This window comes from Erpetoichthys calabaricus, chromosome 9 (assembly GCF_900747795.2).
Source record: "Erpetoichthys calabaricus chromosome 9, fErpCal1.3, whole genome shotgun sequence".
Classification (NCBI taxonomy): domain Eukaryota; kingdom Metazoa; phylum Chordata; class Cladistia; order Polypteriformes; family Polypteridae; genus Erpetoichthys; species Erpetoichthys calabaricus.
In genome coordinates, this window is record NC_041402.2 from 132,502,470 (window position 1) to 132,518,131 (window position 15,662).

The 15,662-nt window shown below is 37.7% G+C and overlaps 2 protein-coding genes across 3 annotated transcripts in view; one reads left to right on the forward strand and one right to left on the reverse strand.

Moving 5' to 3' along the window:
- The window catches only part of meak7 (MTOR associated protein, eak-7 homolog), a 514,074-nt gene that overhangs the window by 440,643 nt on the left and 57,769 nt on the right, over positions 1-15,662 (reverse strand). The window lies entirely within an intron of this gene.
- LOC114658114 (calcium-transporting ATPase type 2C member 2-like) overlaps positions 1-15,662 on the forward strand; it is a 117,035-nt gene that overhangs the window by 98,605 nt on the left and 2,768 nt on the right. Inside the window, exons 22-26 of the mRNA XM_028810161.2 lie at positions 1,137-1,205; positions 11,476-11,592; positions 11,673-11,820; positions 12,894-12,992; positions 15,401-15,542. Coding sequence (XP_028665994.1) covers positions 1,137-1,205; positions 11,476-11,592; positions 11,673-11,820; positions 12,894-12,992; positions 15,401-15,542 — 575 coding nt within the window. The remainder of the gene's footprint in view (positions 1-1,136; positions 1,206-11,475; positions 11,593-11,672; positions 11,821-12,893; positions 12,993-15,400; positions 15,543-15,662) is intronic.

The window sequence follows — 15,662 nt, forward strand, 5'->3', positions numbered from 1 at the left end:
TTTGCTTTAACACAGCATCTTCTTGATAAGAGAGCAAATTGTAACCTGTTATCTCTTCTCCAGAGAGAGTCATGAACTGTTCTCTTCCCTGCCTTGAAAATCTGTAAAACTCCATAGCAAAGTAGTGACCAGAAATATTTGTTTCTGATCCTACTTACCCTTGTCACAATTTGTTGTAGAAATTCTGATATGGGAAATAGTATGGGGTTCGTCAAATCTGAAACTGAGGAATACCTAAACAACTTTCTTTTTTGTTATAATTATTATGTTACTAAACCAGCCTTCCTATCTGACAGCTTTTAATATTGGGTTATGTAACACATGGTAATACTAATAAACAGCACGATATCCCTTTAGAATTGTCGTTTTTACCTGAATAGACATTTGTCAAGCATACTTATATACTGTGTATATATATATATATAGTCACAAACTCCACTCTGAGTCATAGCAAGGTTTAGAGCAGCCTTGCGAAAATGTAAACAGCACTGATGTCCACAAAACCGAGTCCAAAAAAGAACTGAGGGAATAGGGAAAAGGTGGATGCTTTTAAAGGGGAAGACAGGAAGTGAGGTCATAGGGGCTGGGGCCAGCGAGGTCTTCCTCCATAGGCTCGGACCCGGAAGTGACGTCAAGAGGGCCAGGTGGAATCTCCCGTAAATGGTCTGCAGGAAAGGGAGAAAAAGAGTCAATGCACTCTGCCACATCCTGGTCTGCTTCGGAATTGCCCTTACTCAAGCCCTTTAGCTGACTCCCATGCGCACGTGTGTGACAATATATGTGTGTGTGTGCGCGCGTGTATATGTGTATATATATATATATATATATTCAGTATATGTGTGTGTGTGTGTGTGTGTGTATATGCTTGTCAAATGTCTATATACACATTTGCTATATTGTTTGTGGCATGCAAGTTATTGTGCAATGTAGTTCCACTGTCTCTACAGAAATACACCAAAACAACAGCAATCAGCAGCTGGGTTCTGGAACCTCACACTGAAAAACTCTGTCTGTAGTAAGACAAAGAGTTCAGGTACTGCAGGTAGCAAGGCAAATCTATTTAATCTATTTAAATAAGTCCTGGAAAGTTTGCTAACATTTTGACAAGAGGTGACGAGTAAATGATTCTTTTTCAGGTCTGCCATTGAAGAAGGGAAAGGAATATTCCACAACATTAAAAACTTTGTCAGATTCCAGCTTAGCACGTAAGTAGATGCAGAAAATTTGAACTTTGAAACAATTTGTCCTGGTGTCTTGTTTTCTTGAAATCCCAACAGCAAACGTTATGGAAAAGAAGAATAAATCACAGAAGTTACAGTCTAAAATGCATTTTAATGTTAATTACATTTAAAATATCTACATTTTTTTGTATCTGTCAATTGCATGTTTTGCGTTTTTGTAAAAGAAAAGTGTCAAAGGATAGGTATTTCAGCATAGAGGCAGAACGACCTAGTCACTAAATCATGAGCAGGCAAGAGATGCCTAACATACATAGCAGTAGGGTGTATATTCCATCAATTTATTTATCAAACCTTTTCATTCCAGTACAGACTGACAGGGAGTCAAAGTCTGTCTCGACAGTCAGCCTGAACAGGATACATATGTATTGCAGGGCACACATATTCATACAAGTTCATTTAAACACACAGGGTAAACCTGACATGCATACTTTTTTGAATGTGGGGAAACGATGCTCATACTAAAATGGGCAGAATGTTGATTTGAACCCATTACTAACCACTGTGCCTCCATTTCACTTCATATTATATTTCCAGCTGAGCATTTCTGAATTAGCTAATCACAGGATCCCGAGACTACCCAAACAATTTTGAGCACAAGGCAGAAACACTGAACGGGGCATACTCTGTTTTTAAAAAAACTATCTATTGCTTGTAACTATACACAAACAGAACTGTTGTTATACAGTGAAGTGTCAATATCAGCCACTGTACTAGTGCTTCATTTGTCTTGAAAGCTAGAACATTTATGTATTGTACAGTGTCTAACACCATTTCATAGTTGTATTTATATAATGGCTGCTCCCGTTAGGGGTTGCCACAGTGGATCATCTTCTTCCATATCTTTCTGTCCTCTGCATCTTGTTCTGTTACACCCATCACCTGCATGTCCTCTCTCACCACACCCATAAACCTTCGCTTAGGCCTTCCTCTTTTTTTCTTCCCTGGCAGCTCTATCCTTAGCATCCTTCTCCCAATATACTCAGCATCTCTCCTCTGCACATGTCCAAACCAACGCAATCTCGCCTCTCTGACTTTGTTTCGCAACTGTCCAACTTGAGCTGACTCTCTAATGTACTCGTTTCTAATCCTATCCATCCTTGTCACACCCAGTGCAAATCTTAGCATCTTTAACTCTGCTGCCTCCAGCTCTGTCTCCTGCTTTCTGGTCAGTGCCACCGTCTCCAACCCATATAACATAGCTGGTCTCACTATCGTCCTGTAGACCTTCCCTTTCACTCTTGCTGATACCCGTCTGTCACAGATTACTCCTGACACTCTTCTTCACCCAATCCACCCTGCCTGCACTCTCTTTTTCACCTCTCTTCCATAATCCCCATTACTCTGTACTGTTGATCCCAAGTATTTAAACTCATCCACCTTCGCCAACTCTATTCCTTGCATCCTCACCATTCCACTGACCTCCCTCTCATTTACACACATGTATTCTGTCTTGTTCCTACTGACCTTCATTTGTCTCCTCTCTAGAGCATATCTCCACCTCTCCAGGGTCTCCTCAACTTGCTCCCTACTATCGCTATAGCATCAGAATGTCATCAGCAAACATCATTGTCCACAGGGACTCCTGTCTAATTTCGTCTGTCAACCTGTCCATCACCTTAGGGCTTGTTCGGCATCTTTGCATAGAGCTGCAGGGTTACTTCTGAGTTTCACTATTAGATTTGATAAACTTTAATTAATCGCAAGAGGAAATTCATAAATTCATTAACATATTTCTAACTCTCACCTGTTTAACATTTCTCCACAGATAATATTTATTGCACTTGTCCATAGCAGAGCAGATCACACACCCTCATATTTAGTCATGAGTTAACTTGCAGAAAGATGCATATCTTGTAGTATATTAATATTTTGCATGTTTTAAGGCAAAAGGCATTTTTAAAAGTGGAAATGATAAATTGTTCAGTCATCCATGATAATTTTGACATTTAAAAAGGATGGATATTAAATTGTGGCAAATGCAGTGTAGTAAAAATAAACTCATTTCAGATGAAATTACCATGTCTGTAAAATTAATATGATATATTAAAGTGTCTCATTCATATGTTTGTGATTTTGTTGTAACACTATATCTAAAATGAAAAGTGTTTTAAACTACAAGTGCATATCATTTTGTTATTTGAATGACATAAGAGGATCTATCAAGGTGAGACACAAAAATAACCGGATTGGTAGAAAATATATATATATTTATTGATGCGTATCTTCCATTGATTGAAACAGTGCTGGAAGTCTTCTTGCTTGAGGCTCTTCAACAGGCTTGCCGCTTCTGTCTTTACTTCATCCATTGAAGAAAAATGTGTTCCCTTCAGGTCACTTTTGATTTTTGGGAACAAGTAAAAATCACAGGGAGCTAAATCGGGTGAATGGGGAGGATGATTGAGGACAGGAATGTTTTTATCAGTCAAAAACTGCTTTACGAAAAAAGCATTGTGTGTGGGAGCGTTGTCTTGGTGAAGCACCCCCATCCCCTCCAACCTGCGCGTTGAACGTTTCCACATTTTCTTGTCCTTTCTTGAAACGTTTGTGCCACTCAAAACTTGTGTGCGAGACACAGTGTTATCACCGTACACTGTTTTTATCATGTCATAAGTTTCTGTGACCGTTTTGTTAAAATTCACGACAAATTTGATGTTGATTCGCTGTTTGATTTTTTCACACACATATATATATATATATATATATATGATGCGTAACAATTTAGTTCCTGTAACAGTTGCATAGTGTCACCCGTGTGCCTCGAATCTTCACAGATGAACAGAAACAGCTATGACTTCAAATTATGACTGATCTTTCATGCAGATGAACAGATGTTTAACAGGGTTATTAGTGGTAATGAAACATGGTACTTCCAGTACAACCCAGAAACAAAACTGCAAAGCATACAGTAGAGAACACCAAGACCACCACATTCAAAAAAAATACACAAGCATGGTCTAGAACTGCAAGCGTTACATCCAAGTTTTTCGTGAACTAGTGAGAGAAGCCCACAAAGAACTGAAAGACAAATCCTTTAAATGTGAAATTACACTGGCCAAATGTTCCATTTTAGCTTTATAAAGAAAACTAGAGGGGTGGGAATACTCATACATAGAACAGTTCCATTTGTAGCATCAGAGGTAGTGTCGGACCCTGAAGGGAGATATGTGATGGTCATGGGCAACTTATATAACAGTAAAGTGATTTTGATAAATGTTTATGCACCCAATGTTGATGATAAGGAATTCATGCAAAATCTATTGGCATCCATTCCCAATGTGAACACTCATAAAATTATAATGGCTGGGGACTTTAATTGTGTTTTAAATCCACTCTTAGATAGGACTCCCGTGACAGGGGGGACGACATCTAATACTGCAAAGATAATTACACAGTTTTTAAATGATCACAACTTATCAGACCCCTGGAGGTTTCTTAACCCAAACTCAAGAACATATTCGTTCTACTCACCAGTGCATTATAGCTACTCAAGAATTGATTATTTTTTTATAGATAATAATTTCCTGCCTACAATTAAATCATGCAAATATGACACAATTGTTATCTCTGACCATGCCCCTCTAGTCTTGGAGCTAAAATCAATAAGCCCCTCATACTCACCTCGCAGATGGCGTCTTAACCCTCTTTTATTGGCAGACGAGAACTGTACAGAATTTATATCCAAACAAATCAGCTTCTTCCTAGAGACAAACACGTCCACAGAGGTTTCTGCAGGAACACTCTGGGAAACTCTAAAGGCCTTCTTAAGAGGCCAGATTATTTCATATCTTTCCCATAGAAATAAATTAGAAACCAAGAAAGTGTCAGAGCTAAGAAATGAAATTACTAGAATAGATGAAGAACAAGCCAGGCGTCCAAGTGAAGCTCTTCACAGGAAAAGGCAGGCCCTGCATACAGAACTTAACATCTTAACAACTAAAGAAACTGAACAACTTATTTATAAGTCTAGACAGCGTTACTATGAACACGGAGAAAAAGCTAATAAGCTTTTAGCTCAACAAATTCATAAACAAGAAGTTCACAATGCAATACCAGTAATCACCAACAAGAATGGAGAAGAAATCATCGACCATAATAAAATAATGCACACATTTAGAGATTACTATAAGTCTTTATATTCCACTGAGCCCAAAGAAGACAACACGCAATCTAATGCATTTCTGGATAATTCACAAATACCACAAATAGATTTTTTAAGTGCTGAGGAACTGGATAAACCTCTAACGCTAACAGAATTACTAAACGCTATAAAGTCACTACAAAGCGGGAAATCATCAGGCCCTGATGGTTACCCCGTAGAGTTTTATAAGAAATTCTCCACTCAGCTAGCTCCACTCTTATTGGTAGCATTTACAGAAGCTAAAGACCACCAAATACTACCTCAAACATTTCGACAAGCATTAATCACCGTCTTTCCTAAACAAAATAAGGACTTGTTACAATGTGCATCATATAGACCAATTTCACTCCTGAATAATGATGTTAAGATACTCTCAAAAATCCTAGCTAGAAGGATGGAGAAAGTGCTGCCCTCGGTAATATCACAAGATCAAACTGGATTTATTAAAGGCCGACATCTATCTTCAAATCTCCGACGCTTGTTTAATGTTATATATTCACCAGCAAAATCAAACACCCCAGAGATATTACTATCATTAGACGCAGAAAAGGCATTTGACATGATCGAATGGAATTACCTTTTCACTGCATTGGAGAAATTTGGGTTTGGCCCGAATATTTGTGCTTGGATCAAACTACTGTATACCAGTCCAGAAGCTTCAGTTTGTATTAATAAAATTTGCTCAGACTACTTTAAACTAGAACGTGGTACCAGACAAGGATGTCCCTTGTCGCCACTGTTGTTTGCAATCGCTATTGAACCACTGGCGGTTCACTGCCGAAATTCTTATCAGATAAAGGGGATTGTCAGAGAAGGACTGGAACAGAAAATTTCTCTATATGCAGATGATATGGTCTTATATATATCGGACCCAGAAAACACTGTCCCTGCTGTTTTAACAGCACTAACAGAATTTCAAAAGATATCTGGTCTTAGAATTAATCTGAATAAAAGTATACTCTTTCCAGTGAACTCACAAGCATATAATATTAAATTAGACACCCTACCTTTTACCATAGCAGATCAGTTTAAATACCTAGGGGTAAATATCACAAGTAAACATAAAGCTCTTTATCAACAAAATTTTGGCGTCTGTATGGAAAAAATTAAGCAAGACTTGCATAGATGGTCAACCCTTCATCTCACTCTAGCCGGAAGAATTAACACTGTTAAGATGAATATCCTTCCTAAACTTCTCTTTTTATTTCAAAACATTTCAATATATATCAATAAATCGTTTTTTAAACAGTTAGATTCAATAATAACCTCATTCATTTGGAACTCAAAACACCCACGTATCCGAAGAGCGACCCTACAAAGACCTCAGGCAGAAGGTGGCATGGCTTTACCTAATTTTCAGTTTTATTACTGGGCAGCAAACATACAAGCCATAAAAACCTGGACACAAATAAATGCACATACACAGGCTTGGTCCGCAATAGAAGTAAAATCCTGTAGTACTTCTTTATATTCCCTGCTCTGCTCTCCAATAAATGAAAGTTATCGCAAATATACTAATAACCCAATTGTGCTTTACTCACTCAGAATATGGAACCAAATTAGGAAGCATTTTAAGATGGAAAATCTTTTATCAGTGGCACCTCTGCAAGGGAACCACCTCTTTCAACCTTCGCAAGTATATCCAGTTTTTAATACCTGGAAAAGTTTTGGGATTAAAATGCTCAGAGATCTTTATATAGACAACATATTTACATCTTTTGAACAATTACATTCAAAATTTAACCTCCCAGCTACACATTTCTTTTACTATCTTCAAATTAGAAATTTTGTTAAACAGAAATTGCCCGATTTCCCCCACCTTGCACCCTCCACAATGCTGGAAAAAATACTGCTCAATTCCGAGGAAACAAACACTATTTCCGCAATATATAAAATCTTATTAGAGTCCCTACCTTTCAAAGATCCAAGAGGACATTGGGAAGAAGATCTCTTAATCAATATATCAGAAAAGGAGTGGAAGGTAGCAAAGCAGAGAATTCACTCGAGTTCTATATGCGCAAAGCATAGAATTATTCAACTAAAAATTATATATCGAGCTCATCTGTCTCGCTTAAAACTGTCCAAAATGTTTCCAGGCCAGGATCCAACCTGCGAGCGCTGCAACCAAGCTCCTGCCTCACTGGGTCACATGTTCTGGGCCTGCACCAAACTAACATCATTTTGGACAAAAATTTTTTAAGTGCCTCTCAGACAGCCTTAGTATCACAATCCCTCCTAACCCACTAACAGCTGTGTTTGGTGTCCTTCCAGATGGACTGGAATTGGAGAAGGACAAGCAAACGGTGATTGCATTCACTACACTCTTGGCACGCAGACTTATTTTGTTAAATTGGAAGAATCCTAATTCTCCTCTTATAAGTCAGTGGGAAACCGATGTTTTATATTATTTGAAATTGGAAAAAATCAAATTTTCAGTTAGAGGATCTGTACAAAATTTTTTCAAAACATGGCAGGATTTAATCAATATTATTTCAGAATAAGAGAAATAACTATTATTGCATTTAACTCCCTTCTCCATCTCTTATTTATATAGATATTTACTTCTCCCCTTCTTTTGTCTAATGTTGCCTTATTAAAAAGCTTAAAGAAATTTTCCTTTAGCTAAGCTCTCCTTCTCAGGGGTGGGGTTTGATTTGTTTTCAAATTTGTTGGGCTATAAATTGATCTGTTTGTATGGAATGATTACAATGAAAATTAATAAAATAAAAAATATTAAAATGTGAAATTACAAGTGATAAAGTGTTTTACTAATGATGGAGAGTGCCTTATTTGGGTTTGTTTTAATGACTAATGTTATTATTAAACTAATTCTGCCAAGTTTCTTTTTGGCAGTTCAGTGTTACTTGAAGAAAAACAGAGGTCATAATAGCACCAAGGAACTCTTAAAAATATTTTTAATTTAAAATTAATTGTAATTAGGTGTTGTAAAGTATAGCCCAGCCACAGACAGACACGACAACGCAGTGTCCACCACACACACATTTAACATCCACTATATACAATATTTACAAATCTGCAGTCCTTGGTTCTCTTGGCCGCCTCCACTCCTGCCATGCAAGCTCCATCCTTCTTCCACCCGACTCTGGCTCTCTGGAGTGGAGCGGCCCCTTTTATCTTGTCCCGGATGTGCTCCAGGTGCCTGACGATCTACTTCCGGCAGCGCTCCCCAGTGTGGTGGAAGTGCTGCCTTTGCACCCGGAAGCACTCCGGGCATACACCATCCCTGGTCTGTCAGCACTTCCTGGTGTCCCAGAAGTGCTGTCCCCCAGGGAACAAGGACTGGCCGAGTGCCCAGGGAAAAGAAGCGCCGCTCTCCCGGTTCCTCCTTCCTCCAGGCATCCCGGCGGGACAGTGTTTGCATTATAATAATAATAATAATAATAATTTTTATTTATGTAACGCCTTTCATACACTCAAGGACACTTTACAATTCAATACACACATTAACAAGACAGTAGAAATTACATAAATGAAAAAGAATAATACTCATTGAAAAGATGAGTTTTTTAACAGGAGTTTGAAATTAATAGATTTTTCCTCGTGAAGGCTGAGAGGGAGAGAATTCCAAATTTTAGGGGCTATCACTCTGAAAGCTCTGCCACCCAAAGTTACTAACCTGTATTTAGGCACAATGAGTAACTTAGCATCCGATGATCGTAATGCATGGGCTGGAGTGTAAGGAAGCAGTAGCTCCGACAGATAATGAAGGGCTTTAAAGGTGAGAAGAATAATTTTATATTTGATTCTTGAAGAAACTGGTAACCAATTCAAATCATAGAGGACAGGAGTGATGTGAGCAGATTTTTTTAGTGTGTGTAAGTAAACGAGCAGCAGAATTCTATTGATATATTTAGTTGGGAGGCCATAAAACAAAGCACTGCAATAGTCCAGACGGGTAGTGATGAAAGCGTGAATGAATGTTTCAGTATCTTTCACACTGAGGAAAGAATGCAGATGAGCAATGTTGAGAAGATGAAAAAAGGCTGTTCGTACTATTGAGCTAATGTGTGATTGAAAAGTAAGAAGCTGATCAAAGATGACACCCAAATTCCAGACTGATGCTGAAGGTTGAACCAGGATCCCATCAATTTCAATTTTTAGCCCACGAAGGGTAAAGGGGACAGATTTGGTACCAACTAATAAGATTTCTGTTTTATCAGGATTGAGTTGTAAAAAATTATCTGTCATCCAATGATTGATTCCCCGAATGCAGTCAGTCAGCGCAACAGGTGAAGGAAGATGTTGCAGTTGCATCAACACTTACATAAAGTTGTGTGTCATCAGCATATCAGTGGAAGCTTAAACCATACCGACGAATAATCTCACCTAATGGGAGCATATAGATGTTGAAGAGGATTGGACCAAGAACTGACCCTTGAGGGATACCTTGTGTGAATGAAGTAGTGGCAGATTTGTATTCCCTAATGAAGACATAATACTGGTGATCATTGAGGTATGATGTGAACCAAGAAAGAGCAGCACCAGAGATACCAATAGCTGAAAGTCGGGGCAGTAAAATGTTATGGTTAACTGTATCAAATGCTGCATTCAAGTCCAGAAGAACTAGAACAGCGGCCATCCCAGAATCTGCGGTTATAAGTAAATCGTTGGCTACCTTAAGTAAAGCAGTTTCAGTGATATGTAGGGCTCTGAATCCAGATTGAAAAGGCTCAAGCAGGTTATGCAAATTTAAATAATCATGGAGTTGAGCAGCAACAACCTTTTCTAAGATCTTAATCTTAGTAGCTATTTAGCAGGAGGGAGTAGATAGATTAATACAGTATATCTACTTCAATTTTTTTAGGTGTTTTGCTTGATGTTAAAGAACACTCACATAAATAGCAGTAAAAATTAAATTCTTACATATCATTTTCAATTTGGGGTTAATTTCTGGGACTGTTCAGTTTTGCTTCCTACGATACTATATTGGCAACAATGACAAGGAAAAACTAATGACTAGAAGGTACTGGAAGACACACAAAGGGTGTGTCCCACAACATTGCAACATTTAGAGACTCGTGGCTCTTCTGTAATTATAATTCTACTTTTGAGGTAAGGTAGCTAATTGAGAAAAGGAGGACAGAATGTTTGAGGTAAGGGCAACAGATGTTTTGATGTAAGGTAGTAATTCTTCCTGATCACAGCTCCAGAGATTAGTGACATGTTGCGTGTTGATTAGCACATTCAAGTAAGAATCTCAGTGTACTTTATACATGTGACAATATTGAGAGGTACGGTCATTCTTTTACAACTAGGTAAAGTTATAACTTATTTTAAGTAGGAGTAACATAAATGAAGAAATTGACATTCTGAAAATTCAAGGATGGGATAAAAATGTTAGGATGCAGAATCCACCAGAACAGTAGGTGGCAGCAGTACACCACAAGATGAGGAAACTGACAATACAATAGGAGAAAGGAATGTGCAAGGTTGAGCTTTGGACATACTGGTTTAAATGATACCAGTACATGTGAGTTCTGTAAGGTATTACAAATGGTGGAACAATGAATGAACTGTTTTATTTGAAGGAATCACTTATGAAGCATACAGTTACAAAAATATTTAATAAACAAATGTGATAAATTACTCTTTCATGACTTAAAAAAAATAAGTAAAACTCCAGCTTTCAAATTGTTTAACTTAATTTCCCAAATGGACCTGAATGTTCTGCCACCTTGTTATGTTCAGTTATATAGTTGCACGACAATGTGCTGCAGTGTGGCCTTCCTTGAAGTGATGCATGCGACACTGAATTGAGAATAAGGATCCAGCTGTTTCTGTTTGTTTCCTCTCAGCACTGCAGTATATCGGGTTCCTTGTCCTGTTCTGTACTAACTGTATTAATAGTAATATCATATGCACTGTGGTTTTGATTGATTGACTTTTAAGATAAAAGAATAATCCAACCGATAGCATTGGATTTAAACCCTTAGCGGCGTCTATGGCTTTTATAATGTAAATTGAATACAGAAAGATATTAAGTAAAATAAAGCAGCTTTATTTCTTTGCTTCTTTATACACATTGTAAATCATGTCTGTGATATTTTTCGGTCTTTTATCTTTTTGTCTTTGAAGGAGTATCGCTGCACTCAGTTTGATTACACTGTCAACGGTGTTCAATTTGCCAAATCCCCTGAATGCCATGCAGATTTTGTGGATCAACATCATCATGGATGGTCCTCCTGCACAAAGGTATCAGATCTCCTGTAAGCATGAAAAGTTTAAAATGTCTGGAATGATATATGAACTACGTTTTTACACGTCTTTTGCAGTTTGGGTGTTGAGCCTGTTGCCAGTGACGCTATTAAGCGCCGTCCTAGAAACATTCAAGACACTATTCTCAGCAAAATATTGATCTTGAAGATACTCATCTCTGCTGTCATCATCATCGGAGGAACTCTCTTTATCTTCTGGACTGAAGTAACTTTTCTTCTTATTAAGTAATATTATAATCATCCAGGAATGTTCATATTAGTTAAGGAATAGTTGAATGGTTATTATGCCGCCATGTCTACAGCTTTTTATAACATTACTTTGATGCAGTTAATTTACATTAATTATAAAATGTGTCATTACATACTCAGCATTCTTCAAAGCAAACACCACAGCATATTGTCTGGTAGCCAAACTGCTCAACAGTCTTAGACCACAAAGGGTGCCCACCATGGCCTTGCATGAGGAATGGAAACCTTTATTAAAAATATTAACTTTCTATGCAATAGGCGGAATGTAAACAACCAATACGCTATACAAAATAAAATTTTGCAATCATCTTATGCTTAAAATAAAACAAAGGATTACCCTGAGATGAATGGTGTTCGTCAGCATCCTTATGTTAGGCTCTTAAATATTTTTAAGTATCTCAAGTATTCTCACTGACTATTAAGTGTGCAATTAGCAAGTGGAGATGTTTTGTTTCTCGTGGATATTTAAAAAACGTCTTCTGATTTTATTTACAGTATATAACTGACTGTTCACAGTGGAACGAATGAAGTGAATATTAATTTCAATGAATGGTGTCACTCCATGTCATACACTGTGGCACCTTGAGCTTTAACAGAATTTACTCACTAGACATACTGTATGCCATTTAATCTCCTTGTCAGGTTTTCCCAGTTTATGTGTGGGTTTTTCATTGGGCTTAAGAGTTTTCTTCCCAAATATTAAACATGTGTGTTCAAGACCGATTAGAGATTCTGCTTTGGGTCTTATAGAAGGACTGGTCCAATTCAAAGTGGGTTCTTGCCAAACACCACCTGACGCTGTTAGGATAGGCTTTGGAAACTACAATCCTGAATTAGAGTAAGCGTTTTTCAGAATGTTGTGGCATTGTACATTTATACAGTACACTTACTGTACCTGCTTATTCGAATAGTAGGTTTTGTGAATTATTATATATTGTATGTTCATCTGCAGTATTTTAAAAGTATATTTTAAATTAAATGGAACTGCAGTGTAATAAATTAGATATTGGTTTTCTTTGATTACTATAGATTCCAGAAGATGGCAAAGTCACACCAAGAACAACCACAATGACTTTTACGTGTTTTGTCTTCTTTGATATGTTCAATGCATTGACCTGCCGCTCCCAGGTAAGAAAGTAAAGTAACTGCTGAAAGCACAAAATCAGCATGCAAAGAAATGTAAATAAATCAGACTTAACACATAGCATGCACCAATATGGAAATTTGGGAGTGCTTTTCAAAATCCCGTTTTTAACTTCAAACCAAAGAAATAATATAGACTGTGCTATAAATATGAAGAGGGAAATGGATTATGCATTTTTAACATGGAAGTAGTCTCATACTGTTTAGTTCACACTAAATATGTAACAGATCTCTAGGATAAGTGTTGCTGCCTTGCAAGTAGGAAGAAGGTTCAAGTCCCAAGTGCTCGCTGCATGGAGTTTGCATGCTCTAATCGTGTCCACACGGATTTACTCTTAATGTGCTCCAGTCTCAGGCAGGCAGTGTGAATGTAGTACTTCAAACCCTGAAGTTGTGGGTTCAAACTGCTACTGATGTTGTGTGACCCTGAACAAGTCACTTGACCCATCTGTGCTCCCATTGGAAAACCAAAGGAAATGTACCCAATTGTATCATAAATGTTATAACTTGCCATGGATGTAGTGAGAAGTCAAGCAAAATGACACCTTTTATTGGCTAACTAAAATGATTACAATATACAAGCTTTTGAGGCAACTCAGGCCCCTTCTTCAGGCAAGATGTAATCAATTCTCTGTCTCTAATTGGTTATCTCTGTCACCACTCACCACCTAACAGCTCATGTGTGGTGAGCATACTGGCATCACAAAATGGCTGCCATCACATCATCCAGGTGGATGCTACACATTAGTTGTGGTTTACGTGGTTCCCCACTCAATGAAGAACTTTGAGTGGTGAGAAACGCCTCTATAAATGTAAAGAATTATATTATTATTATTACTATTATAATTATTCATTTGGCAAACCCCCAGCCTGTGCTATGCGCCAGCCACTTCACATCTCTGCCACTCGCGTATATGGAGTTCACTTTCACCAAACAACAAATCTTTTCATTCTCGCAGATACGTCTCTTCATTGGGAAGAAACACTACTTTTCATTGATGGCAACACAAATTAGACGATCTATAAGTCTCTGAGTTAAAGTTTAAATCACTTTTCACTGTTCCATAATTTCACCAAGTAATAATTTCCGTTTGTTTGCACTAATGCTATCTTTACTATCATTTTTTTGAGACTTTCAAATTTTAGTACTTTCATTATCTCTAACTTGCTCTGCATGTGTATTGCGCCAACTACTCTGTCTTTTATTTCCGGCCCCAGGCATGGTTAAATCTCTTGGCACAAAGTCTTGTCTCACGGGACGTGAAAGTATCTCTCTGAAAAAGTCAGGTCTCGTCACAGGCTAAAAAGTCTCATCTCGTCCCAGGATGTTTTTATATAATAGACAGATTATTATTATGTACTGTATAATTTAATGTGAAGTTGATACTCAGGACACACAAAGATGGTTAAAGACTGCTGTTTTTATTATCTGGCTTTGATTTTCTACATTCCAATGAGAGCGGCAATTTGCTTTTATATACAGAAAAGAGCATTTCTTTTTTCTTCCCACTGACTAAAAATATATAAGCAAGCATATAAAAACAGCAGCATCACTTTGTTCCTAACTCACTTCTTTACGCTTACTGGATGCCACAGTACCCATCTATGCAAAATAAAAAGTACCTAACTAGAAGCTGCAGTTTCCTTGCCCTATGTCCATTCTTATGTATATGTTAGTTTCTAGTGGTCAGTAATGTAATGTAATGTCAGGAACCACTGAAGCTTCTCAGCTTTAGATCACCACCACAAGATTGTGTATTGACTTAATGAGCTGAGCTGAACAGATATGGGATGTTAAAAACACGTTTTAGGCGTGACAGCAAGGATGTCTTCTTTGCTAGGCTGAGAAGGAGCTGGTGTTCCTTTACAATATCAGGGAAATATGCATGTGTTTCTCTGGAGGAAACAACAGGTAGAGCTGGGCATTATCAGTAAAGCACTGATATAAGAAACCATGGGACTGAGTAACAGGGCGTAATCGAGTCAACTGAGGGCACAAGGACAGTTCCAGTGATGCCATGATCACAGAGGATGGCAAGGAGGATCTGAAGGTTAATTGTGTCGAAGGCAGAGGTGAGACCTAGAAAGATGAGGGCAGATGACATGTTGGTAGCTCTAGCCAAATGTAATGTGTCGTCAACAGCGAGACATCTTGTTGGAAAGGCCCCTCTTGGGGTCTGACTGATTAGGATCAAGCAGTCTATTCTGTAGAAGGAAGGAAGAAATCTGCTTCTATGCTTACTGAAAAAAAAGACATGGAAATCCTTGTGCTGTATCTGTACTTGTAAACTGCTTTGGCATGGTATTCATTAAATGAAAGTATCATGTAACATAAAGGCTGATGATTTTTAGAGTGCACTGCTTACAGGTTGTTTGTTCTTCTTCTTCTACAGACACAGCCCATCTATGAAATAGGTTTCTTCCGGAATCACTTCTTCCTTTATGCAGTGATTGGATCCATTTTGGGACAGATGGCTGTGATTTATATACCACCATTGCAAAAAATCTTCCAAACAGAAAGTCTTAAGCCCTTAGGTACAGTATACAAGACTATTTATTTATACAGAATCTGCCAAACCTATTTTCCCCTTTTCTTTCACAAAATTTTCAAATGATAATTTTGTATTAAATAAATTCAATTGAATAATCCTGACT